Source organism: Phyllostomus discolor, chromosome 13, assembly GCF_004126475.2.
Source record: "Phyllostomus discolor isolate MPI-MPIP mPhyDis1 chromosome 13, mPhyDis1.pri.v3, whole genome shotgun sequence".
Classification (NCBI taxonomy): domain Eukaryota; kingdom Metazoa; phylum Chordata; class Mammalia; order Chiroptera; family Phyllostomidae; genus Phyllostomus; species Phyllostomus discolor.
In genome coordinates, this window is record NC_040915.2 from 44,142,249 (window position 1) to 44,168,927 (window position 26,679).

The 26,679-nt window shown below is 46.8% G+C and overlaps 1 protein-coding gene across 1 annotated transcript in view; it reads right to left on the bottom strand.

Moving 5' to 3' along the window:
* KNTC1 (kinetochore associated 1) overlaps positions 1-26,679 on the bottom strand; it is a 53,858-nt gene that overhangs the window by 21,827 nt on the left and 5,352 nt on the right. The window contains exons 4-39 of the mRNA XM_028527696.2: positions 26,321-26,436; positions 25,671-25,749; positions 25,228-25,305; positions 24,303-24,337; positions 23,953-24,063; positions 23,108-23,198; positions 22,718-22,770; positions 22,381-22,496; positions 21,891-21,942; positions 21,251-21,349; positions 20,102-20,145; positions 19,932-19,997; positions 19,754-19,829; positions 19,304-19,429; positions 19,124-19,213; positions 18,473-18,526; positions 16,854-16,915; positions 15,208-15,319; positions 14,128-14,271; positions 13,879-13,935; positions 13,683-13,787; positions 12,105-12,224; positions 11,875-12,018; positions 10,947-11,045; positions 9,771-9,874; positions 9,525-9,624; positions 9,099-9,233; positions 8,463-8,582; positions 7,113-7,185; positions 6,413-6,480; positions 3,425-3,705; positions 2,858-3,030; positions 2,313-2,410; positions 1,737-1,875; positions 1,437-1,493; positions 806-969 (exon numbers count right to left, since the gene is read on the bottom strand). Coding sequence (XP_028383497.2) covers positions 806-969; positions 1,437-1,493; positions 1,737-1,875; positions 2,313-2,410; positions 2,858-3,030; positions 3,425-3,705; positions 6,413-6,480; positions 7,113-7,185; positions 8,463-8,582; positions 9,099-9,233; positions 9,525-9,624; positions 9,771-9,874; positions 10,947-11,045; positions 11,875-12,018; positions 12,105-12,224; positions 13,683-13,787; positions 13,879-13,935; positions 14,128-14,271; positions 15,208-15,319; positions 16,854-16,915; positions 18,473-18,526; positions 19,124-19,213; positions 19,304-19,429; positions 19,754-19,829; positions 19,932-19,997; positions 20,102-20,145; positions 21,251-21,349; positions 21,891-21,942; positions 22,381-22,496; positions 22,718-22,770; positions 23,108-23,198; positions 23,953-24,063; positions 24,303-24,337; positions 25,228-25,305; positions 25,671-25,749; positions 26,321-26,436 — 3,641 coding nt within the window. The remainder of the gene's footprint in view (positions 1-805; positions 970-1,436; positions 1,494-1,736; positions 1,876-2,312; positions 2,411-2,857; positions 3,031-3,424; positions 3,706-6,412; positions 6,481-7,112; positions 7,186-8,462; positions 8,583-9,098; positions 9,234-9,524; positions 9,625-9,770; positions 9,875-10,946; positions 11,046-11,874; positions 12,019-12,104; positions 12,225-13,682; positions 13,788-13,878; positions 13,936-14,127; positions 14,272-15,207; positions 15,320-16,853; positions 16,916-18,472; positions 18,527-19,123; positions 19,214-19,303; positions 19,430-19,753; positions 19,830-19,931; positions 19,998-20,101; positions 20,146-21,250; positions 21,350-21,890; positions 21,943-22,380; positions 22,497-22,717; positions 22,771-23,107; positions 23,199-23,952; positions 24,064-24,302; positions 24,338-25,227; positions 25,306-25,670; positions 25,750-26,320; positions 26,437-26,679) is intronic.

A 26,679-nucleotide genomic window follows, 5' to 3' on the forward strand; every position in this document is an offset into this window, starting at 1 on the left:
GACACGTTAGGTCCGCTCCTATGCAACATTCTGAAAACTTCTGTATAATATCAAGGGACTTCAAAAATCCGTCATTATATGCAAAAAGAATGGGCGTTTCCTCTATAATGGCAGAAAGCTGGGGCTGGCTGGGGCAGAGCTGGCCGGGAAAGGGCCAAGTATCTTGGTGTTTAAGTCGGTCTGTACCTTCGAGTCTCCATCTTGACTGTGGTGCTGGCGACCCAGGTGAGTACACCGGTGGATACACTTCAAACGTGTGCATTTGAATTTTGAAAGCCAGACTTCAATAAAGCCAGTTTTTAACAATTATCCTTTATTAAACAGCAACAGACCGGTAGAAATGAACATGATTCTCTGAGGCCAGATTCAAGAGCAAACTGTCAACAGGTAGTCTGTCTTCTGGAATCCGTCCATGGTGCCCTCGGGTAATAATTATACTAATTCGGGCCACAGAACAAACAGCAGAGTCTGGACCTGATGTGATGCGCGGGAGCAGGCTGGGAGGATGGGCTGCCTGCAGCCTGGCCCCCAGGCCCCCGTTTTCCTCCCCGGGTGGGGTTTCCCCGTCTGCAAAGGGGCGAGTCTCAGGGCCGCTGTGAGGACCGAGCACGGAATGGGGCCAGGACCCTGACCACCGCGCGGGTCTCAGGGGATGCCCGACCGCCGTTCCTTCACTCGGACGAATGACCGATTTCCTCGCTACAGCGCCACGCGGGAAACTGTGGGCTCCAGATTCCTTTGTCTGGCACTGTTTCCGTGCCTGTGTTCACCCAAGGTGAAGCTCCTTTGTTCTCGAAACCATTACCTTTTCACTCAAGCCGGCGTTCATGAAGTTGGACACGGAGTACTGGAGACAGGTGCCGAAGGCGCGGACCACGAAGCCCAGGGCCAGCTCCCACTGGCTGGACTCCTGCAGGCTCTGAAGCAGGGCCGAGATGGAGCCGACGCTGGGCAGGATGAGGCTGTCCCCTGTGGGGGGCAGGCGGGGGCGACAGTGTGTCCACATTTACTCAGCTTCAGCCAAGGACAGACCACAGCACTGGAAGCTGTTTTCAGGGACACGTCTTCAGGGCAGGCAACGTGATCACCGTTGGTAAATGAGAGACTTAGCATGAGGCTTGACCTAGGCCAGCAAATCTCTAGGTTCGCTAGATAATGAGATACTCTGAATGTAACGTGCCTCCTTTGGAGACGCTTAAATCATTTGCTAAGGAACTTGGAAGACCAAAATTTATAAACAGATCAAGAAACATTAAGGCTAGAAAGCCTAATGGCACAGTCTTCTGACCCTTTGGAACAATCACAACGGGAGAGTAATAACTAGCGACATTAAGAACATAAGGAGATTCACAGACAGAATTTTAAGGCATTTCTGTACGGCGTGTTTACAGTGGCGTGCATCACAATACAATGGCGTACATTCTGAGGTCAAATACCTTCGCTGATGGAGCAGTACGGTAAACTTGTGAAGTCCAGGGGAAGTCTCTTGTTTTCTACAAAAAAAGAATAAACAAACACACTCAATAAAATAACTCTTCCCTGGAGAGCACCTTTGCGTCTCAAGGACATTCTCGCGAGTCCGGCTTCTTCTGCTGGGCACGGGGCCTGCGAGGTCCACCCACGTTACCGAGGTCCACCCACGTTACTGTGGGTAGTTCCAGCTCCCACCCTCCACAGCGCAAACTTGCGTACACAGGCAGAAACACACAGAAAAGAACGGCACGGAAGAGACGTACCAGCCGGGGGGACGAGGGAGGAGATCAGCTCGTAAATGACGGGGAGCACCACCTGCGACTCCAGGACTATCCCGTCTTCACTGAAGAAGTCGCTGTACGACCACTCTTCGTAGGGATCTTTGTGGGTGCCAAACGACGCCTAGAGACCAAGTCACGCGGAAAAGGCGCTAGTAAGTAGACTCCAGAACACACAAAACGACCTTCGCCGAGCAGAACCCAGAATCGGAGACCTTAAAGGGCCGAGCGCAGGTTTGGCGGTCAAATACCACCGTGTGGTCTGTTTCCTCTGGCCGATGACGGCTTAGGAGGCTGCCATCGCAAACTACATGGGCTGAGATAGGGACACCGTCCGGAGATGCCTTGTCTGAGGCCCAGTGTTTCCCAAGACCGTGCAAATCAGAGCCGATACGTGTGACCGGGAAACAGACACGGTCTCATGCCTCCTGGCACAGAGTAAGAACACGCGAGCGGTACACTCAGTATTTGCGTGCACTGTGCCCGTGATTTCAACGTGATGCATGATGGGTTGGTTGGCAGGGCTTCTGCCGGGGGAAGAGAAACCCAGAAGCAGCTCACTTTCACCAGGGCCCCGTCGTCGCCCATCTGGCACTGCCTGCACAGCTCTACGGCCATGAGAGTGTATTTACACAGTTCCAGCGCGTCGGGCAAGAAGTCTGAAAGGAAGTGGAGACAGAGCGCTAAACTAACACTTCAACTGGTTACAACAATACGGAAAACGGTCTTCTGATAATTCTCATTCAAAATCCCAAGGCAGGCCACCAAGTGGAGAGAGGGGTCTCCACACAACCCCAAATAACGCAAGTTAAGTGTTTCCTAACGCCTGGCTGGCACGTGAGACCAGGTACGGGCAGGCAAGGAATGCCACAATCCTGCAAAGGGAGGCGTCACCAGTGGTCAGAAATGACATTGTTACCACTATTTGGAGATATGTTGAAACAACAATCCCCACAGAAAACTGATCACAATCGTGCCTTTGTGAAACGGAGATACAACCTCTTCTCTCGTTAACTACAGTCCCAGCCGCAAAGGGCCAGCCTTTGGGAGACAGGCAGGACGTGAACCAGAGAACGTCAGACCGCATGCGCTACAGGTCTTGTCACCTGGACTGCAGATGGTGGCAGCGTGGCAGGCGAGGTCGTGTATCTCGGAAGGCAGGTTCAGTCCCGCAGGTGTCGTCATCGGAACGTCGCTGGCCAACATGTGGCAGAGCTTCTGGCACGCCAGGAACAGCAGCCTCCCGGTGTCGGGGTTGCGGTGATACTCACACAAGGCTCTTTGGAAGGAAGGCAGTGTGGAGAGTCAGAATCCTTGCATCGGGAGCGTTTGCCTTTCCTGGGTAATGTGCGACCACCGCCAGCTCCTGAAGCGACTCCGTGGTGTACAGCGTGCTTCGCTTTTCAGCTTACCTGGGACACCCTTTACCAGTGGAGCGCAGGGCGACCTCCGCCCGGCGGTTAGGCTAGGTTACCTACCTACACGGCATCGGTCAGTTCTCACAGGTGCTCCCACCTCCTGACCCAGAGTCCCGACAGGCTCTCAGGGCAAGGAACCACGAGTCACTCTGGTGGAACGGCAAGTGTCCCTGGCCCTCCCCTGGCCGCCACAGGAGCAAACAGAGCACGGGTCCCTTCCCAAGCGGCTGTGGGACGCGGAGAGCCGGAGCCCACCTGCACCTTTTCAGCGCCGTCCCCACGCTCCCATCGCTGAGGGCCCTCCAGGTCAGCTCGGCCTCCAGCTCTTGCTCGGACACCTGCAGGGCCAGCGCCTGGCGGTGCAGCCTGGACTCAGCGCTCGGGATCCTCTCCCCGGTGGCTGCCGGCCCCGCGGAGCTCCTGAGTCTGCGCTCCGCCTGCGCGGCCTCTTGGGCTCTGATGTGCTGCTCTCGGAGCTCGGCTACCAGGGCGCGATTGCTGTAATCTCCGAACGCGAGGAAGACCTCAAAGTTCTCCTGTCGCAAGGAAAGCAGGACAAACCCCGAGTCTGTTAGTTCTTCGTCCCCTGCGAAAAACCACCGGGATGTCGCAAACCTCTCTCTCTTCCCTCTCCCCCTGTATAAAATAAGGATGTAAGACGTCTTGCAAATGTCTAAACGCGGTGCTGTGCACTTGAAACTAACATTAAATGCCAACTGTAATTCACAAGTTAAAGGAAAAAAGACTTCATTGTTCAAACTATGAAAGGAACAATACTGTAGCAAGTTTAGAAAATAGGAAAACGTCACTTTACCCTAGGGCGTTTCAGCACTACCGATGACATTCTGGGCCAGAACTGTGGGGGGGGGCCCCGAGTGGGAGGAGGGAGGGATTAAGCGCTAGATCTGGGCAATTCTCCCCTGGTGGCCTCGCCCTTTCCCACCGTGACCCCTGGTTGGCTGCCGACCCTAGACCTGAAACAACCCCACGGAAGCCCAGGGGGGGACACACAGGGGCAGCGGGAGTGAGGCAGGCCTTCCGGTCCGACGCCACATTTTAGGACGGGGTTCCTCAACCTTGCCGAAGGGTTCGCTGCGGGAGGGAGGGGGCTGTCTTATGCATGGCAGCACGCGTCCCTGACCTCTACCCGCGAGGTCTGGTGCCATAAACACCCCACGAAGGGCAGGAAGATAAACACACAGGCCTCTGCTGAGGTCGAACCCACTGCCTTACGGTATCTGAGGGTTAGGAACGGGAGGAGGTCCACGGGCGCGGGCCCCGCCCCCCGCCCTCTTCCCGGAGACGTCGCGTCTAACACGGCGGGTCCCACACTTCCCCGTGCAGCGCACCTCCGCGCTCCGGAAAATGTCGAGGACCCCAAAACCCGTTTGTTTTGGGGATCGCTATCGATATTTACTGTACGAGAAATTAAACAGAAAACTGTAAGACAAAAGGGGCTGTAGAAGCGCACGTGCCACTCGCCTTCAGAGTGATGATGTTCCCACGTCACGCAGCCCTCGGACGAAGAAACCCGAACCACTTCTCACTGCCGTCGATAGAGTTTTACTGTCATGGACACCCCGCGAGGGCCTCAGGCACCCCATTGTTCCAGGGGCTGTGCTTTGAGAAACCCTGGCCCAGTGAACCCAAGTAAACTACTCCTTCTTTCCTCTGAGAGTTAAATCTGCCAGCATCAATTTTAAGTTTTCACCAAAAGATCTTCAAAGCTACCTAATTCTCTATGTGCTAAAACTTACCCCCTAACTCTGTAGGTCCTTCTATTCACAAAATCGTTTATATTAGGGAGGACTTTGAGCCATAATAAAATTAATTACGTTCTAATCTCAAATCTCAGGGCAGTGAATCAATTCAAAGTTAATAGAAATTAATTTTTAAGAAAACGGAACAGTCTAAAACGATGTAGAAAAACACTTAACAGATTACGAAGGGGGAGACAGACAGCGGTCTTTTGGGCCAGTGCCTGCAGACAGCCCACTGCCTCTGACAGTACTCGGGGACACCCTGGGCCCCAGTCTCCTCGTCTGTGACGGAGAACGACACTCCTCCCTGCAGCGAGCCACGGGGACCATGAAATAGCACCCTGGACGCCTGGCACATGGTAAGCACTCACTGAATGACAGAGATTGTTGGCCGTTATTGAGGGCCCTGTGAGTTAAATAAATAACCTATAAAGACAACTTCAATTAAGACATTTTTAAAGCACACACTAGAATACAATGAAAAAAGAAAGAGCAGCTCCTTAAATGACTAATCCGGAGTCACCGTAGGACTCAGCAATTCCTCTGTAGCACTGGCACGTCCGTTGCCAAGTTTCCCCAAATGCCCGTCAACAGAGAAAGAAACAAAGCCTGGTCTGTGCAGGAAGTGGAATATTATTCAGCCAGAAAAAGGAGTGGAGTTCTAGCCAAGCTACAACACGGGTGAACCTTGAGAACACCACACTGAGTAAAAACAGCCAGGCGCGAGAGCACAGATGCCGTGTGACCCCGCTTACATGAAGTACACGGAACAGTGTAACACACCGAGACAAAGGGTAGATCAGGGGTTACCGGGAGCGGTGGGAAGAGGGGGCGAGGGGAGTTACGGCTCAGCGGGCACAGAGCTCCTGCCCGAGGTGATTCAGAAGCCGATGGTGGTGGTGGTGGTTGGGCAACATTGTCAATGTAATTAACACCACTGAGTTGCATATGGAAAAACGACAAAAGTGGCAACTTTTATGTTGCATGTATTTTGCCATAATTTTTAAAAAATTAATGATGCAGCCCTGGCTGGCATAGCTCAGTGGATTGGGCGCGGGCTGCAAACCAAAGTGTCACAGGTTCGATTCCCAGTCAGGGCACATGCCTAGGTTGCAGGCCATGACCCCCAGCAACCGCACATTGATGTTTCTTTCTCTCTCTCTCTCTCTCTCTCTCTCTCTCCCTCTCTCCCTCTCTCCCCTCTCTGAAAATAAATAAAATCTTTAAAATACAAATTTAAAAAAAATTAATGATGCAATATACTCCCAGACCATTGAATCAGACACTTCAAATGGGTGAAATGTATGGTATGTGAATTACACCTCGATACACCTGTTTTTAACGAGAGAAAGAGAAGGAAAGGCGGCACGTCCGGAGTCTCTGACGGCCAATGCGGAGAGCTTCAAGCGGGAGGACCGCCCGTCCACACCGAACGCACTCACTCATCAGCCAAACGACCCTGTCCGATGGAGCCCGTCTTTACCTGCAAGCTGGCGACGGTTCTAAACAGGTTCAGGGCTTCCGCACACTCGTCCCTCTTCTGCGGGTTGTCTGCAATCAGAACGTCCAGTTACAGGAAACATGCAAATCCCCGCAGTGTCGGGACATACAGAAGCTAAACTTTGAATCAGCTTTGCTTTTCTTCTCTCGATTCTTTAGTAGTTTCTGCTGAGATGCTGATAAGACAATTCAGATCCAAAAAGAAACCTAATTTAACTGTTCTTTCAGAAGGTACAAAAAGAGAGGTTTATGGGTTACCCGAGAACTGGCACTTTGTCTGAAATAAACTGTAGCTCTTTTTGTCTTCCCAAGAGTTACTGTTAATCTTTTTTTTTTTTGAGGGTCAAGGTTAAACGGGTTTTGTTCCCTGATGATAACCAAACATTAGGGAGAAAGAGGAACACTGAGTGCAAGGCACCAGCAACCTGGCCCGGCCGGAATGAGCTCACGGGGGCGTGCACGCCAGGGGCGAGTCGATGTCGGATGCGTCTACTTCTCACGCCACAGATCTAAAGGACGAGGCCGGGAAGACTTTCCGTGAAGAGGACGGATGGGTGGGGACAAGCAAAGCCGCCAGGGCCGGAAAACCCGCGGGCGAGGGTGACAGCGGGCGCTGAGGCCTCCTTCCGAGAAGGACAAACTTCACAGCCAACCCACCGTGAGGGCGCGGGGGTGGGCACTACCTTTCTGAAGGCTGCACAGCATCTTAAGAATGTCCACTGCCGTCTTTGCTACAGACACCCTCCAGGCCTTGTCCTGAAAGAAACATGTGCGATGAAACCTGCCGCCTTATTCGCCACTTCGGTAGCACATACACACGTGACACACGGGAACTGAAGGAGCGGAAAAACACGTAAAAACTGCTGAAACACTGAGAGGTCTGTGTGACTGGGCTTGGGGAACCAAGAAATGGGTCCAAACTGAATCACATATAAGCCAAGCGTAAAAATCACCGGCACGAACCCTCGGACATATGATTTGGAAATGCCACAGAACGTACGCCTTTCGGCTACAGACACTGGGTTTTTGTTTGTTTGATTTTTTAATAGTTTTTATTATTTGGAAAAACATTGGGAAAAGCTCTCTGGAAAAGTTAAAAAGAACTGAGCTTGTTTAACCAAGAGAATTGAAGTCAAATCATTATCTTCAGGACTGAAAAACATTTTTAAAAACGAGAGAAGAAAAACCAAACAGGGAGAAGCTCTCACTGAAGGACACGGCGGATGCTGCCGGCCAGACCCGCACAGAAACCACTCCCTACGGGCCGTGGCGCAGGCCGGTGGGTGAGAGCCCAGGCTTCCGCGTCAGTCCAAGCTGGGGCGCCGCCCCTTTCCAATAACCTCGGGACGGGCATTTTCATAAAGACTTTAGTTTCTGAACTTAATCTATAAGAATGTACTTCCCAGCTAAGAGAGAGTGGACAATTCGTTTGCAGTCTTTAACCTAATGCCCACCACCTGATAATAAGACCATGGTAAACATTAGATGTTAAACCCCCAGCAAACCTCATTTCCCTGGAAGTGCCGAAACTACGGACGTGGACCGCTGAGACGGGTTGGCAGGTCCTTATCTCTAAAGCTTCAGAAACCTGCGTATTTGTTTCCTTATCGCTGTCAGGAAGTAAACTGACTCTCCTGAGACGGTTTCTGAGTTTCAATGTTTGGAGACAAGTTAGACTGACACTGTCTCTGGGGCCAGCCTCACTACTGGATAGGAGTGACCACGTCCCATGCGACGCAGAACGCTGTGTGTGCGGAGGGCATCCTGGGGAGCCCCTTGGGTCCAGCAGACTTCAGTTAACCCTTCTGACGTGCAGGTCCCGGCTGCTCTTCGGCGTGGGCTCGAGCCGCCCCTCCCGAGCCTCCACCCTGGGCTTCTCACTGCACGGTGCACTGACCCGGAACAGTTTACATGGGGCCCGGCCGGCCGCGGGGAAAGCAGATACTCATATGGGCAGGCCTATCTTTTCTATCCGATCACCTACTCTCTATAAAAGTCGGGTTTGTCTACATTTTGTTTAGTGGGAGTCTTACCTCTTGAGAATTCTCTGGCTCTTCTTGCAACGCCAGCCGCGCCCACGTGGTGACTCTCTCCGCGGTCTTCTTGGCTTCGGCCGGGGGCAGAGACCTCAGCAGAAGGACACCGTCCTCGCCCTGGACCCGGGCAGGGGGGAGGGGGAGCGGCGGGGGGAGAAACGAACAACCGTCGGACCTACCCCTCTCCTCTCCTCTCTACTGGGAGATAAAAAGATATCTGGAAAACTAGATTCTGGCAAGATAAAAATATGAAACTTCCGTTGATTACAGTAAATAAAAAGAAATTAAATTAAAACACCACTCTCTGTACTTGGTAATTTTATGGTTGTAGAATTATAGGGGGAAAAAAAGACAAGTAAGAATACAAAAAAAGTCCACATCCTATTCTGGAATCGAAGGGCTCCACAGGAATCATAAAAGTGAGTGAGTTTTACTAAGTGTCAAAGAGAGTGAAAACCCATCGGCTAGTCACGAAACGCTGTTCAAGAACCTGCACGTGTGAAAAACACTCCAAGTTTTCTGTCTTGGTCTGACTTCACCCGGCGCCCGTCTGTTTGGATGAGCTGACGCTTGTCTGGGTGTCTCAGGGTCCCCCTCACGAAGACAGCCCAGGGGAGCCCGGAGCCCGCGCACCTGCTCTCTGTCCATCAGCTCGATGACCCTCAGACTGTAGATCTCGTCGTCGGACAACAGGTACGCTCGGGCCACCTTCAGGGCGTCCTCCAGAGAGGACGGGACGTCCTGCTTGAGGATGTACCGCACCACCCTCTGAAACAGAGACAACATGTGCCCTTCTCTGTCGTACGACCTGGAGGGGCCCCAGAGGTCGTTTGTTTGTACGTAAGGCGCAGCGTTCAGTAAGCTAACGTAAGGCAGCGACGAAACTAAGCCACGTAAACACGCTAGAAAATAAAACACGCTCAGAATTTTACGGCAGTGCCGCCAGCTTCTCTTCCCTCCGGCTTCGCCGGGGTGCGACGGGCAAATAAACGTCGAACACGCGTACACGTCGCCTCGGAAATGGGACCGAGGGGTTCCAGGGCTCCTCACTGTACTCACCATTATTTCCTTGTTCAAGAGGTTCACCTCCCTTATTCCATAGCCTCGTAGAAGTTTTTTCATCTCCATTAGCTTGTAACTCTCCTGCAGTAACTTGACTCTAAAAGTAAATTTATCGGTGTCAACGCGGATTTTCCTTTTCACGAAATACCAAGGCACACGGTAATGGCCAGAAACCCGAAACGAGTGCCCGCACCCAAGGGTTCCCCAGCGCCCGCCGAGCCGCCCGGCGGGCCGCCGTCTTACTTGGGGTGCTCCATCTCCAGGTGCTGCCTCACCAGCTGCTCCACGGCCGCGCTCCAGGGCACCACGGCCGCGTACATGATCTTCAGCACGGCGTCGAAGATGAGCTGCAAGGACGCGCACAGGGCAGTGAGCGGCCCTCGGAGTCACACGCGTGTGCCTTCCCGGCGCTGCCCAACCCGCAGCAGAGGTCTCGCGTCTGCCGCTCTGATCGCTGGGGAAGGTCTGATCTTCTGACTGCGAGGGCATGTATTTCTTCCGATTGTCACACACGAAGGGTCATTTTAGTATTTAGAAAAATGTAGAAAACTTTTCTTTGCCGAAAGTTAAGTCGTATAACCCTATTTCTTTCTACAGTCTATGTTGAAAAGTATTTTTCTTTTTTTTTTAAAGATTTTATTTATTTATTTTTAGAGAGGGAAGAGAGAGAGAAAGAAAGAGAAAGACATCAATGTGCGGTTGCTGGGGGCCATGGCCTGCAACCCAGGCATGTGCCCCAACCGAGAATCGAACCTGCGACACTTTGGTTCGCAGCCAGAGCTCAATTCACTGAGCTACGCCAGCCAGAGCTGAAAAGTATTTTCCATGATTTTTAATTCATATTTTATAACGGTGCCTATGAAAAGTGAAAGTCAAAATAAAGGCATACTGTAATGTATTTTTAAAATGTTTCTGGGTTTGTAAAACCACAGAAAAGCCTAGAAGTATATGCATACAGCTGTCTATGGTGGTTCTTCTGGGGGTGGGATTAAGAAAACTTTCACTTTTAATTTTCATAATTACAGGAAATAGAATTATGGGTGATTTTAAATTGTTTTTAATTCCTTTTCTCACACTACATAAATTCTTCTTAACAAATGTATGTTGCTTTTGTGATCAGAAAAAAAGTTTTAAGAGGCAATGCTGAAAAGGAAAAGCTGTATGGTCCCTGTGCACTCACACCTGTGCCTGATACGTGGGCCCTACGCACTCACACCTGAGCCCCATACGTAGTCACTATGCATTCACACCTGTGCCCCATCAGCGGTCCCTACGCGCTCACACCTGTGCCCAATACGCAGTCACTATGCGCTCACACCTGTGACGGATACTTGGTCCCTATGCGCTCACACCTGTGCCCGATATGCGGGTCCCTATGCGCTCACACCTGTGCCCCATACCCGGTCCCGACGCACTCACGTCCGTGTCTGAGAGACAGCCTATGACGGCCATGGCTTTTGCCTCCCACGCCGTTTCGAAGAGTGACGTGGACTTGGAGCTGCACCTCTTCAATAGATCCTAACGAGGGACAAGCACGCATATGCTTTAAACTTAAAGCTCACTAAAACGAAAAAAGTAACGCACACATACAGATGTGTAAAGACCAAAAGCTTCTGCTTAGCCATGGATGCTGACCAAGGGTTGAAAAAATGCAAAACAGCCCAAACCCTGGCCTTCGGTCTTACGTGGTACAGAAAACTTATGATGGAAACATTCTTGAAGACCCTATGAACAAGATTGTTGCACCTCATTCATGTCTAGAGAAAGTAACTGCTACTGTTTACTGAGCTCACGCTCCTGTTGCCTCCCAACAGCTGTTTGTAGAAAACCCTCATATGGTCCTGCTGGGCTCCAGGCCGCCAGTCAATCACCACAGAGCTGACCGACATCCTCAGCCGAAACGGTGAGCCGCACAGATTCTAACAGTCAAGCATCACGTGCTCAATTCTAGGGAGTTACCGTATTTTGCTGTGTATGACGTGCACCCATGTTTTTGGCCCGAACTTTTAGGGAAAGCTTTCGTTTTAATTTTTTAGTTATTTATATTTAGACAGTTTTTTGTATTATAAAAGGTATTATTTTGCATACGAATGCCGTTATTGCCTTCTAGAGTTACACTTGTAACACATAAGCATGCATAAAAGAATTAAAACCATTTATATAGATAGCATTAGTTTTACCCATGTATAATGTGCATCCTTATTTTCCCCTCAAAAATCTGGGCAAAGAACATGCATTATACAAAACAAAATACAGTAGTACACTGTAGCACACTGTAGTACACATTTCCTACGATCGCGCACTGCGCAGCCCCGAGAAAACGGACGGGCCATGAAGGAGACGTCACCTCGATGTAGAGGAGGAGGAGCTCCTCCTCCTGCAGGTCGTGCTCCCGCATGTAAACCCGCACGAACTTCTCCAGCACCGACGGGATCAGCTCCGGGGCCGACACTCGGTCAAACATCCGGAACACAATGGTGGTTGTAGTCTCCTGGACGCCAAAAAAAAAAAGATAAATGCAAACTCCACTCATCCTGCCTGGCAAAAAAAATAACGCTGATAAGTCCAGACTTTTACCTTCTCAAAATCGGAGAGGGCCAACCTGCAGTTGTACTTCCTGTGCAACGTGATCAGCTCCCGCAAGTTACTGACCAGAGCCCGTAACTGACAGACCTCCTCCATGTTCTCGTAGTCCTTCTGAAACGGCAGCGAGGAGGTCGTCAAGGACAGGAAATAAAAGTGCGGGGAGGAAATATACACACAGGTCAGAACTATGTCCCACGGCCATGATTATACACATAAAGAGGACACTGCCAACGTGCGTCTTTAGATATTAAACTTTAACTTGACTAGTACAAACTAACAGGTCGGAATCTGATAAAAATCTAAAGGAAACTTACTTTCTTAAAAAAAAATAGGAAAACTTGTTGTTAGTGTAGTCTGCTTTTGGAACCCCAACATACTGAGGTGTGTAGACGCCACTTGGATGGCCCTCAATGTCCCTCTGTATTATCTTAAAGCTGTAACATTTTCCCAAGTTATTTATAAGGATCAAAATTCTCAATATGGATAAAAAGGCAATTAACATGGAAAAGACAAAGTAGTGTTTTATATAGCAAGAGGAAAATGCTCTTCTGCAGAAAAATACATCATAGTGATCAATATACAGTATAATACATATTGATTATGTACATCAATATACTGCTTGAAACATAAAAAAATTCCCATTTTACTTTTTAACAGTATATTACCTATAAACAATAAGTATAATTAATAAGAATCTGCTATACTGGAAAATAGGAGGAAATTTATTATTTGGGGGCTCCAGGAATTTAAGGGAAAAATGTAATTTCATATTGTACATTTAAACCATAAGATCATACTCAAGTACTTAATACCTCAGAGTTGGGATTACACTGAGATGTCTCGTGTGTATAAACTAAGCTTTTAAATACAGATTTTTAAATACAAGAATGTACTTTTAAAAAAATATATACAATGAATGCTTGCTAGTTTCTAGAAACCTGAAGGGAAACAGAAATGAACTTAAAAATTCACAAGCCAAACAATAAACTCAGCTCATTAACTTCAACTTAACATCACATTCCCAATCTTAGTTCCCTTTCTAGAATTGCCACTTATTTCAGACAGTCAGAAGTGCCAGATTTTTTCTAGTTTGGTCTTTTAAAATATTCATTGGTACTTCAGCCATAATGGGTGTTGAAATGTCTAAGGCATGCATTCAGAACCAGAAGTAGTTTACTTGTTTAAGTAAAGATGCAAACCTGACTGATACAGCCTTTGAAAATCAATCCTAACGCAGTACTGAATTTTGTTTTTTAACGCAATGTGAAATGCTGCTAATACAGAACATCCCAAGTACACTTCTTAGGGGCACGTTTACATATTGTTTCCCTCTGGGTTGGCTTAACGGAGAAAAGCAGTGCATTAAGACAGGCTGAAGTTGTTACAGAAATATCAGGAAGAAAAAAAGCAAATTTTGCTTTTTGTGGATTTTTAAAGTACCTATCCAAAGAAACGAACAAAAGAATAAAAACAGACGATTTCAGACGTGGCTACATTTCTAGGACATGTAGACGGACCTCAACATGAACCGCATGTTTCACCACTAAAAATGTGCTTCCCGTGTCTTACCAAGGAGACCCAGTGCCAGGAGGACACCAGTCCCCCCCGCTCGTGTGGTTTTTCTGCTATAAAAAACACCTCTGCCAGTTGAAGTCCATTTTCTGGCCAGTTTGCCTTTAAAAAAATTTTACAAACAGTTAAAAATGATGATTTATGCCACTGGGAGAGTCTTAAATATTTTTTCAGTGCTAATTATGCATGTTACCTTATCAGTTAATTCCAGGTTCCTGGCTGCTTGCTCCAACCATTTGGCAAGAATTTTCTGAAATAGCCAAGTCATTTAAAAATAAAATACTCAACTTGTTAATCACTGAAATAACTTAAAACATCCATGACAGTCTTTCAAACGAGACACTAAAATGAACTAACCAGCGTTTGTATCACTTGACGTTCAATAATATGATGTGAAAAATAAAACTGAGCCACGGGGGGCGGGAACCCCAAGGCGACTGACCTGTCCGTCCGGCACAACCCTTCTCACAAACGGGATCACGTCGTTCTTAAGCCACGGACAGAGCTTTTGCAAAGAGACTGGTGTAGGAATTGAGTTGAGCAAGTTCTCAAGCATTTTCACGTCAAATCTGCTTTCGAAGTTTGCCTAAGTCATAGAGTGAGAAATTAAGGTTTCTCTGACAAATTTAAAGGGACAGCCTCCCAGGAAAGAAAAGCCTCTTAGGAAGTCATTCCAAGAATTGGTTCCCATTCCAAGAAATTTGCATTTCAATGAGCACTGAAGGCGATTTACTCTGTACAGGCAAACCCAGCTGGAGCCACACATTCCACGAATCTCATGACAGAACATTCCAAATAACAGATTAGGCAGCAGGTGAACGGGCAGAGAGGGTCCTCCGAGGACAACGTCACTGGAGGTGGTAACACAGATCCCAGCAACGTGTCCAGTAACGACATCACACCCAGTTAACTACTTCTGGGGCCTAACTTTAGACGCCAACATGAAGGGGATTCAGAGTAGCAGTCTTTCCTTTACTACAATCTGAACTGCAATAGGAACACCTTCTCCACCGATGCGACATAAAAAAGCCCATCACCCTGGCTGGGTAGCTCAGTTGGTTGGAGCGTCATCCCCAAATGCCAAAGTTGCAAGTTCGATCCCCAGTTCAGGGCACATACAAGAAGCAACCAACGAATGCATCAAGAAGTGGAATAACAAATTGATGCCTGTCCCCACCCCTCTAAAATCAGTAAAGTAAAAAAAGAAAGAAAGAAAGAAAGAAAGAAAGAAAGAAAGGCCCATCAATAAACCACTTAATAAAATGTTGCTTTTGAGCTAAGTTTAGGAGCTAAGTTTAGACTCTGAATGAGATAAGGTAGGCTTCTATTGTCTCTTTGTAATATTTCCTCTGAGTTGACAGTCATCACAGGATAGTTTGCTTTGGGACGTGTCACATTTATCAACCTGAAAACACCCCATTACCCAGTCACACCTGCCACCCCGTTAGTTCCCAACGCTGACTCAGTCACCTATCTTAGGGGCTGGAAGCCACTAAGAAAGAAAGAAGGGAAACGTGTCTACCCGATGTCTGAGCCAGAGGTACTGTGCACAAACGAGGTTTCCTTCTCTCAGCTGCAAAAAAATATCCTTAAGCTCATCCTCATTATTCAGAAACTCGATCCAAGAGCTGCCACTGCAAAGCCAAAGAGAGGAGAAAAGTTAGTGTGAATGAGAGTTTTCGGTATAAATACTATCTGTACCTAAAAAATTTCATTTTGTATTATCTTGGTGCTGTACCAAATCAGCACATATGCATGTCATATATTTAAAATAATATATATTTTTAAGGACTACACTATTCCATGGCACAGTTCACTGTGATTTGACGAGTCCCCCTGAGTCGAACACTTCAGGTCATTTTCAATCCTTCGCTACAACCCCCAATGCTGCAATGACCCCTTGGTCCTGATTAAAGATCAGAAATAGATGATGAATACTTCCTTAAATTGACAAAAAGACAAAAACCCTAAAAGCCTTTATCATGCTTAAATGATAAAGCAAAAGAAGCATTTCCACTAATGTCAGGAACAAGAGAAGGATGCCTAGTACCACTCTTATTTGTTGTTCTACAAGTACCGGTCCATAAAATTAGACAAGGAAAGAGAGTAGGGCAAAATTACGATTATTCAAATATGTAATTATATACTTGGAAAAAATAAGGTCAATTGAAATATCACAATGAATGATAAAGAAATTCAATAAGGTAGGTGACTAAAAAGTAATTTAAAAAAATTAATACTTTATGTTCTTCTGAAAATATGAGGGAGAAAAGTACCATTTATAACAACAGAGAGAGAAAAAAAGACAAGATAAAAAGCAAACAAAAAATGTACAAAACCTAGACGGAGACAACTGAACGGATACCACTCAGGGACATAAAAGATAGGAGAGAAGGAGAAGAAAGATACACACTGTCCTTAAGCAGAAAGATTCAATAGTGTCAAGATGCCGGTTCTCCCCAAACTGATGCTAGGGTCATCACATTCCCAGTTAAAAAAAATCAATCCCTTGAAAAATAAAACTTCTTTAAACTGAGTAAGCTCATTCTGATTCCAAATGTCATACAGGGAAAAAAAAAATCTACGCGAGAACAGCCCCCAAATTCTGAAAAGTAAGAAAAGTATCGCGGGGCCCGTCTACCAGACGCCAGGACGTTGCCTTTAAACCTGTGCCGGTTACAGCTGCCCGACGCTGGTGACGGACAGGAAGACGAGGCCAAAGGAATACAGTGGAAGTCCAGAGACGGGCTCACACACAGGCGAGATTCGTAGCACGGGATTAAAGGAACACTGCAGTTGGCAGTGAAAACGTGGATCATTCCATGACAGTACTGGAATAACTGACTGGCCACAGGGGAGAAACAAAGCTTCCCTTCAGTACTGATTTATCCTGATAAATACGCCTGTCTGGTGCACACGAGTGTATCTGATGAGATCAGTTTCCAGAAGTATAATCGCCGAGGTACGGGGTACAGGAGTTAAACCTGCACCTCCAACGTATCAGTTCCCACCCACAGTGTAGGAAGTGTCTGACGCTAATTAGCAAGAAAGATATTTCCCACCCCGACAAAGCCTAGGTTCACTCAAGGCAATGCTGTATCTTTCATGATATTCTAAATTTGAATCTCATTCACAATCTAAAAAAATAAAAATGAGGAGTGTACGCACCTGAATTTTTCTGGTCCAAACGCTCCGTAAAAAGTAGTCAACTTTGCATGAGCCCTCAGCACCTGGAAGGGAGTAAACAGATAATCCACACGTTGTGTACAATGACATTAAAGTCAGGCATTCCGTTTGCGAGGTCTGGCACATAGTCTCATGTTGTCCAACCCCATGAACACGGCTGTCTTCATTTAACACAAAACAAGAAAGGTTAGAGTAATGGAAACATTTCCAACCATATTCGATGCAATAACATTGCAAGGGAAGAAGCCATTTGCACATTAATTGTGGGTACCTTCAAAATCAGTTAGTCTTCCCATTGATTTACAAATGCCCTTATGGTACAACCTATCTAGATCAGGTAAAGAACTTACTTTGAGAGTTAAAAGATATGCACATGTACGTGCACACACCCGTATTTTTGGCACCATCATAATCATTATCGCCGTTTACGTTCATTTGCATGTTTAACAGGTGCCAGGCGCCACGCAAAATGGTTCATCTAAATTATTTCACTTGGCATCAAAATAACTCTACAGGTACTATCGTTATTCCCATTTTGCATGTTAGGGAAGTATGAAACAAGTTGCTCTTGGAAAAACCACAGGCCCAGCTCTAACGGGAAAGCACGCAGTCCCGAGCCACGTAACATTCCAGGCGGTGCCAGACCACCTGTCCGATGGCGGCCCCACAGACTGTGGTGCAGCTGGAGCTCCCACAGCCCCGGGATGCCGCGGCGCAGTGTAGTACCCCAGGCAACAGGGGGCGCTGGAGGAGAGGAACAGACACCACTGCCAGCTGTAGAGAAACCCAGCACCCACCTTACATATAATACATGATGCTTGATAAGGAGATAAACTGCTACGTTCCTAGTTTATGTATTCACCACACTTAACTTTTCCTCGTTCTTCCCGTGCATGTTTTCTACTTAAATAGAACAAGTGGGCTGTAAGGCGGGGTGCTGTGTTACCCCAGCAGCAGCCTCGTCCACACCATGATTGCAGCATGCCTCAGTGGTGTGGGTTGCTCTCAGGCCTGACTTAACCTCGCGTTCTTTTATGAAACGAGTGCAGCCCAAGTGTGCTGTGTTTATGACGTCAATGGGACCAGCAATATCCGCGGCCTTCGCGTTCACGCACCACTCACCCACTGACGCGCTCCGGGAAGCTTCCGGTCCTGCAAGCTCCCCTCATGGCATGTGCCCGCTGCAGCTGCACCGTTTTTTATCTTTTATACAGCATTTCTACAGCACGTTTTCTGTGTTTAGATACCACACACCCATCATTGTGTCTAAAGCCTGGTAATAGGCCACACAGGTTTGTACCGTCGGTACAATATACCGTCGGTATTACATACAGCCTCGGTGTGTAGAAGGCTGTGCCATCCAGGGCCTTTGAAACACGTTTGTATAAGAGTGTGAGCCGCACTGAGGACATAGGCTGGGGGCACGACCTCCAACGCCCCTGTGCCGCCGAGGTGTGCACGTGCACGCTGCGATGTCTGCACAGCGACACCAACACTGGACCACACAGGTCCCAGCACGGACCCCCGTGGCGAAGGGGTGCACGGCGGGACTGTAGGGGTGTAGCCACCCCTCAGTCAACCTAGGAACATCGAGGAGTTACCTCTTTTAAGCCATAAGAGTAGACAGGAACGGCTCTATCTTCTTTCTTCAAAAGCTAAGACGAACGACGAGAAACACGGTTAGAATATCTGCTGCACTGGCTTTTCATCAAAGAAGAGGGGTATTTTTGTGAATTCAGGGAAGAATTATCTCTAAAAATAAAATCGCATTGAACTCTGAGGTAAACAGTGAACAATAAAGAAATAATTTATCAGCCCTGGCTGGCGTAGCTCAGTGGATTGAGCGCGGGCTGCAAACCAAAGCATCGCAGGTTCGATTCCCAGTCAGGGCATGCGCCTGGGTTGCAGGCCACGACCCCCAGCAACCACATATCGATGTTTCTCTCTCTCTCTTTCTCCCTCCCCTTCCCTCTCTAAAAATAAAATAAATAAAATCTTAAAAAAAAGAAATAATTTGTCTTTAAAAATGCATTTTGCGGGGCGGGGGAGCTCACAACACTGGTCCCATCTGTTACGCCTTGATTTCATGGACTATAACTAGCAATGGTGTTCCCAGGGCAGCGAGGGGGACAGTCTACAGTAAAAAATGACCTTTTAAAAGGCCTACCATGGAAAAGGAACTCCTTTTTAAAAAATGCTTTGTTCTGCATTAGATAAACTCATTCACACGTATAAACGCTGGAAGAACTCACCCTGGTTTTGGCGTAATTCAGCATCTCCTGGGTCGTTTCGTAGGTTATCCACTGAGCCTCCAGGCAGTAACTCACCACAAATTCATCGTCCTGTTTCACAAAGGCCAGACACAGTAAGGCGACCTTCTGTCCATCCACCTGTCAGTCGGCATACTCTAGCACGTGACAGGGAGAACGCACCTGGATTTTATGTAGGTTTTCCTTAGCTTCATCTATAAGTGTTTGCCACTGGGTCTGCTCACTGGTGTCCACAGAACTCAAAGCTAGTTTCTCCAATATATCGTTTGCTTTTACTTTGTAAACAAGCTGTAAAATAAATAGGCCACATCAAATAGCTCGAAGTAAAAAAATGCTACCTCCCACCCTGGCTGGTGTGGCTCAGTGGGTTGGGCGTGGTCTTGCAATCCAAAAGGTTGCTGGATCGGTCGGGGCACGTGCCTGGGGTTGCGGGCCAGACCCCCAGTTGGGAGTGTGTGAGTGTGACTGCTGTCTCTCCCCCTCTCTTTCTCCCTCCCTTCCCCTCTCTCTAAAAAGTAAATGAAGCCTTTTTTAAAAATGCTGTCTCCCTAGCACTAGTACACAAAGAGAATGCTTGTTCAACGAACAAATAAATTCATGAGTGATTGTTACCTCAACATCTAGTCCAAACTGAAGGGCAAAGCTCTCGGCTTCAGCAAATCTGTGTTTGTGAAGTAGCCGACTCAACCTGTTACGTGGTAAAAAAAAAAAAGTTTGGTAAAATTTTTATGGATTGGGGACCTGAAGTTTTAAATTAAGGAATGCTGCTTAAAAGACAATGAGAACTTACCTATTTTCCGGCAAAGCTTCTGTAAGACATCTGAGCACTAAAACAGAGACCGGATCTTCAGAAAGACTGAAAAGTAAGTTGTCACTCTAAGTACACTTGTCATTTAGTATGAATAATTCCAACTTAGCTCTTATTTAACAGCTTGTCTGATAAAACGAAACGTGACGTACTTTGGATCACTTTGGCACATTCCCTCCAGAAGGTATATGGTGTCCTACAATCACAAAAGATGTTTAAGGCACTGGAAATACAGAATGAATCCATTTTGCAGTTACTAGAATAACAACTGGTTTAGGAAGAAGTGATCTAACAATGGAATTCTAAAATCACTGGGAAAACTGTCGGAGAAAAGGATATTCCCATCATCTCAAAATAACACCAGAGACGTTACCTACTAATTCCACAGGGGAAAATGTGTATTCACAGTGAGAAACCTGGCCCAGCTGCGTTCCCCACGGAGCTAGATGTAACCTCGCCAAAGCAGGACAAGCCAACTGAGCCCCTTAATGGGATGCAGTTAGGACACAATGTTAAACACCCGTGCAGGATTCTTGCCAAAAAAGAGCGGCATGAACCTAATCGGGACGGAACAAACAAGTCTAAATAGAGGGAGATTCTGTAACACTAAAGCCTGGGGCTCAAACAATGCCAATGTCTTAGAAGACAAAGGGGTCAGGGAACGCTGCCAGCCTTAAGCAGACTGCCATGTGACCATGACAACGAAACTGGATACGTGAGGCTTGGTTGGCTCTTGGATCAGAAAAAAAAAAAGAAAAAATACATAGTTTAAAAACATAGCTTTGTGACACCTGGTAATTCTGCATCTGGATGGTATATTTCACAATAGTTAAATTTTGTGTGATAACTGTGTTGTCGGAGAATTCTCTTGTTCCTAGGAGATGCCTGTTAGAGGGTTGAGGGTGACAGGTCATGCACGGTGTCAGCAAATACTTTCTACCAGGTTTGGAAAAATATAGTGTGGGTGTAAAAAAGAAATGAAACAAATGCAGTAAAAATTTTTTCTAAGATCACAGTTAAAAACAAAATAAATAAAAGCCAATAACCCCTTCCCCCAATTATCTTCTAAATTTCCTATGGAGACACGAGGAAACTTAAACGTGCAGTTGACTGATATTTTATTTAATTTTCTTTTCTTTTTTTAAATAAAGACTGACCTCGGGCCAAGTGTATTTGAGGACATCTAACAACAATATAGTTAACAAAGCTGCGGTCTATCCAGGTTTTTCAGTAAATTGCACTCATGCTTAGCTTAGTTATTCTTAATTTTTTGAAGTAGTTCAAAATATACATCAACTTACTGTGCTAATTCCTGTCTGGACCAGAGAAGAAACACTAGATACTTCCAAAGAGTATAGTACTTCCATCATAGGTAATGAATAGACCATGAGGTTTTTCATCTAGAAAAAAAAAATAGCAGAGCGATTAATTCAGTAGGTCCCTGTAACCCCCGAGCACGAGTCAGCGCTGCACAATCAAGGGCACAGGTCACAGCACTTGGGACAAAGCTACGCGCATGAACAGTTTTACAGGTAAGGCTGCTGCCGCGTTACTTACATGTTCCGTATAAAATTACGTTCCATCCCACTTTCCAAATCTGTTGAGTAAACCCACATACCTCTAGTCCATTCTACAAGTTGCATTTCAGGTGCACGTAATTCCTCCGTGCCCAACGACTGAAGGGTCATTTCATAAGCATTGCCTTGTGGACGTTTGTATTCCACAGTGCTCTGGCTATGCTCTGACTGAAATGCGGAGCCGAGACTTCTACCCATGTTTTTAAGATGGGAAAAAAGGGCTCTTGCAGGGTTCCCTCCGACTCGTCAGGCGTCTGCGTGACCCCAGAGCCAACAGGCTGCGAGCACTACCTAACCCCTGCTGTTGCACTGACACTGTTTCTAGCACGTAACGCGGGCAAACGTGAGACAAATTTCCCAGTACCTTATCAGCAGTGGTTGTCAGAGCTACTAATTTGAGGTTGGTAATCCCCTGCCTAAAAGAGAAAAGATGTTCGAAGTGAGTCAAGCAAGATGTGCCAATTGCTAGATATAAACTAAGTCAAAGTGATATTCTTGTATAAAAGTTAAAATTGATACACACAGATGACATTGAACTTGATTTCTGCACCGTTATGGCCCAGACTGACATTTTCTTTTTTTTTTTGGAGTGATTTTTTAAATCTGGATGCATATATCAAGCAAGACTGAACTTGGTTTGTTTGCTTGTGTATTTGTTTTGGACGGACACTCTAACACAATCACCTGAAGGTTCGTATGGCCTGTCCTCGGCACATCTGGCCGACAGTGAGGTGGTCTTTGCCCTGTCAGTCTGCTCAGGGCTACTGAGGACGCAGTACGTAACGACCAGCTCGGAGCCGGGTGGGAAGCCTGGTGCTCACAGAAGGGCAATCGCTACCAGCGTCGTAACGTACCACGTGACTGAGGACGGCGACTCTGCTTCCGTAGTGAGAAGAAACTCTTCCACGTGCACGGAGGGCCAGTTCCACACGGGGGTTAGGGTGTACATGTCCCACAGGCTCAGCGTGTTCTGCAAGAGAGACGTTTCATGGACACATGGACAAAAAGTTTCCATTTCAGGTTGTATCTTTTGGTACGTATAAATAGATATACAGTGAAATAAAGCACGGTACACAAGGCAATAATCCATCCACCCTGGCTAAGGTCCGTATCTCTGAAAGTTTGACAACATTTTTGGTGTGAAGCACAACACTAAGAAAAAACGTTGCCGGAGAAGCATCGGAAACATACATCGGTATCGAGAACGAAAAGGAGGTTGTCTATCAGCTGGAACTTCTTGGCACCTACGGGAGAGAAAGCAAGGTGCGCAAGGGTTAGATTTCTGTGTCCCATACGGCCACCCTTACATAGCAAACGAACATCTATGAACAAAAAGTTCCCCTTCCCATGTATTCCTGTGTCTGTATGTTTAGATGACCACTGAAACGAAACACTCCCACAGGGAAGGCTAGCGGGGGCAACATGTTGAGAACAGCCACGCGTGGGAGAAATCATCCGTTCCGTGTGGCTTGTTTCAAAGAGAGGTCCGGTAAAGCGGCCCAGGTGCCAGACTTAGTGTGTCGACACGAAAATCAGAACTGGCCAACGATCACCAAAAGCAGTCGCACGAGTTCAGTTTACCTTTAATGATCTCTGCATCCATAACGTTCGTAACCGTCATGGCTTTGAGGGGGTCTGGTTCCCATTTGGAGAGCGCACAGGTCCCCAACCCCTGTAGAGGCGACAACAGGGCATCGGTTGCGGGTTTGATTCTCAGGCCTGAATCCTCCTCAAAGGAGAAACATCTCCGGTGCCCACAGGACTAATTTCAAAATCTAAATGTATACATCCAAGCCCAGCTCGCTGTCCCCTTCCAGCCCCTCCCTCCGATTGTTCTCAACGGGACAGCTCGGAAAGAGGCGTGAACTGCTGCTGCTCTTTGTCACTGTGTGAAGAGTTAACGAGGAGTGGGTATATTCAGGGGGCGGGGGAGTCACTCTAAAGACACAGGGGAACTTGAACTCAACCTACAGGGAGGGGAGAAGGTGGGTGCACAGCTGTTTGTATGGAAAATAGTAACTACAAAGAATAATAAAAATACAAGGAAACTGCTTCTCACACTCACGACTGTAAACCTACTTTGGCCCCTCCCTGTATAAATTTGGCAAGAAAAGATGTTGTAAATGTAATGATATCGAATCGTTGCCTACTCCTTGATTAGACGTTGTATTTGTTGTTGTTTTTGCCCATGCTCATAACTGGAAGAAATGATAAATTTCAGGTAGATATTCGTGACAATAAAGACACAATATTTTTTCCAATATAGAAACTTAGGTTTACTTATTAATTTGTGACCTTAATTTTGTAATTCCCCATTTCTGTTACACATTACAAATTAATCTGTAACTTAACTAAAACTATAACTTTTAATGAAGAAACATTTCAGAAACAAAAAAACCACAAAATTTTATACAAAGAGTCATTACCCCGATTATTATAGGGATTTTGCTCGCTAAATCTCCAGGCACAAGATTGAGACAGCCAAGAGTATGATAATTCTCAGCAGAGATAAAACTGGACTTGATTTGTCCTTGTAACTGCAAAATTTAAAAGATAAAAATGTTATACACTCCACAGTCCAAATTCCTTAGAAAGATTGGTAAAAATCACTTTAAACCAATCAATATACATGTATTTTGAAACGAAAATAATATTAAAATGTTACATTAAGCTAATTCCCAAAAGGTCAAGCAGGAGACAGTCATATCCAGAAACACTCTCCTAAATTTTCATTACCTCTGTGTTGTCAGAAGACAGTGTGATTTTGTTTTCTTACCTTCTTTGCTTTATTCAGGTCCACGTTTTCGATCGCTGCATAGAGAGAGAAAGCAAGCTAAATGTATCATATTCACCACAAGGCACATGCACGTCGCCCCCTGTGTCAGGGGGGGTGACGTACAGTCTAGTAAGAAGCACGCGGGGCCGAAACCCCTAAGACCGTGGCGACTCTCGTGTCTGGCCCTTGACCGACGACACGCACTGTGACGTGCGGTTCTCAGGGCAGCGGCCAGGCTGCCCTCCGGTCCCTCTGGTCCCCCAGAACCCCCCTTCCCGACTGAGAGCATCTCCCGCTGAAACGGGCTCCAGCGTTCAGATCCAAGTTCCGAAGTCCGACCCGCACAGCCACCGCTTCACGCTCCGTTTTGGGGGAGCTGTTTGACTCATCTGCTCTTTCATTAACTAAGGAGAGCCATGCACCTTAAACCTCGCCGAGTCCCTGGGACCTTGCGGGTTCTTGGCACGTACAATTGTAGATTTAAAAAAATATTTGAATACATGCCCCAAACCAATTCCTCAATCTGTCCCGGCTCAGAGGGATGTGTGGGCCACACCACTCACTTAGCACACAGTAAGTTACTGTCGAGAGTGTATGTTAACGAGAACGTGAACACGCATCCAGTCATCTGTTTCTGGGCCCATCATTCGTTCCATTGAAAAGCACGCATCACTGTGCTAGTGTCTGTCCTGCCTCCCCAGCTGAGCTGCATACCCTGGACAGCTATGAACAATTACATTTCTTCAGATTCTGCTGCAGCCCAGGCAGCAGAGAATAAGTATACTACAAACACTTCACAGTACACCCAGTATCGTAGAATGTAACTAAACTAAAATAACATTTTAAAAAAGAATATTTAAAAGCTGACTTGGAGAATAAGAAATACTGGCACAAAATAATAATATGGAAGTAACACTTTACTTACCTTGTTGAATTTTTGCAAGCTGAAGGTTTGTGATACAAAAAAATCCATTGTTTGTAAGAAGCAGCATATAATAGATACCTATTAAAGTAAGATCAAGACGGTTTCTCTAAAAGGCGCTTGAATATAAAATTTAAACCAGTATCTGAACTTAGCTTACAAATATCCATTTGCTCATTTAAATTCTAATCATCAAATAATATAACAAAGCTTACAGATAAAGCTTATTTACAAAGAATTCCGAAAACAATGTTAACTCCTTTAACTCCAAATTTCACTTCCCGGCGGGGTGGTGGGGTAGCGGGGATGGGGTGGGGGGGTCGGGACACAGGACGGGACTTCAGATATATCAAAACAAATTAAGATCCAGCTAACACTTGTTGAAACGAAAATCCGATGACCGATGACCTCTGAAGAAAGTCATGAGAGAACGTCGGAAGACTTGCCTTCGCCCGAACCATCCTCCTCGATGACCAGGGCTCGGTAAGTGGGCCGCTTCTCGCCATCAGCTTTCTGCACAAAGGCCTAGGTGCGAATGCATTTCAGATGGTAAGATTAAACCCAGAAAAACATAATCAAGGATTATATTCTTTAAAAGCCCAGAGCTACCAGCTATCGTGAACAATAATTCTGCCTCCGTTCTAAGCATTTTCGTTTTAAAACGGAAAACTGTTTCGAACAAGCAGACTAACAACACGCTGCAAAGCTTAGTTTGACAATTTTGCACTTATTTCCTAGGTCTTTAAGGGATGATCCTTAAATTTCCTGTAAAGGGGCATTGCTTTTCTCTTTTAAAACACAAGTTAACCTGGCTGGCGTAGCTCAGTGGATTGAGCTCGGGCTGCGATCCAAAGCATCGCAGGTTCGATTCCCAGTCAGGGCACATGCCTGGGTTGCAGGCCACGGCCCCCAGCAACCACACACTGATGTTTCTCTCTCTCTCTTTCTCCCTCCATTCCCTCTCTAAAAATAAATAAATAAAATCTTAAAACAAAACAAAACAACATGAGTTAAGCAATGGCTGGCGCGAGCTGTAGTTAAGAGACCACTTAGAATGTGGACCACGGAAGCGAGAAGCGTGGGGGGGGGGCCTCACATTGGTGAGCAGCGTCTGCTTGGACGTCACGTGGATGAGATGCAGGTTGCCGCTCCTCTCCCCAACCAGAAGGAACTTCCCGTCCTGACACAAGCCGACGACGTCCACTTCTGTGTCTGAAAGTTTCAGGTCAAAGTTACGAGCTTCCTTTAAAAAAACGTTGATTTGCGACGCAAAAGAAACCTGTCAATTCTGTCATTTAAAGTCAAATATTCAAGCTTCCTTTAAGTGTTTTTTTTAAAAGTGGTGATTAAAGTGAAACAGGAGGCCACAGACTTCATCGACCAACAAGTACAGGACTGGCCGAGCACTTCTGCGCCGGGCGTTGCCCCAGGCCTTCTGCCCGCACGTCTGAGGAC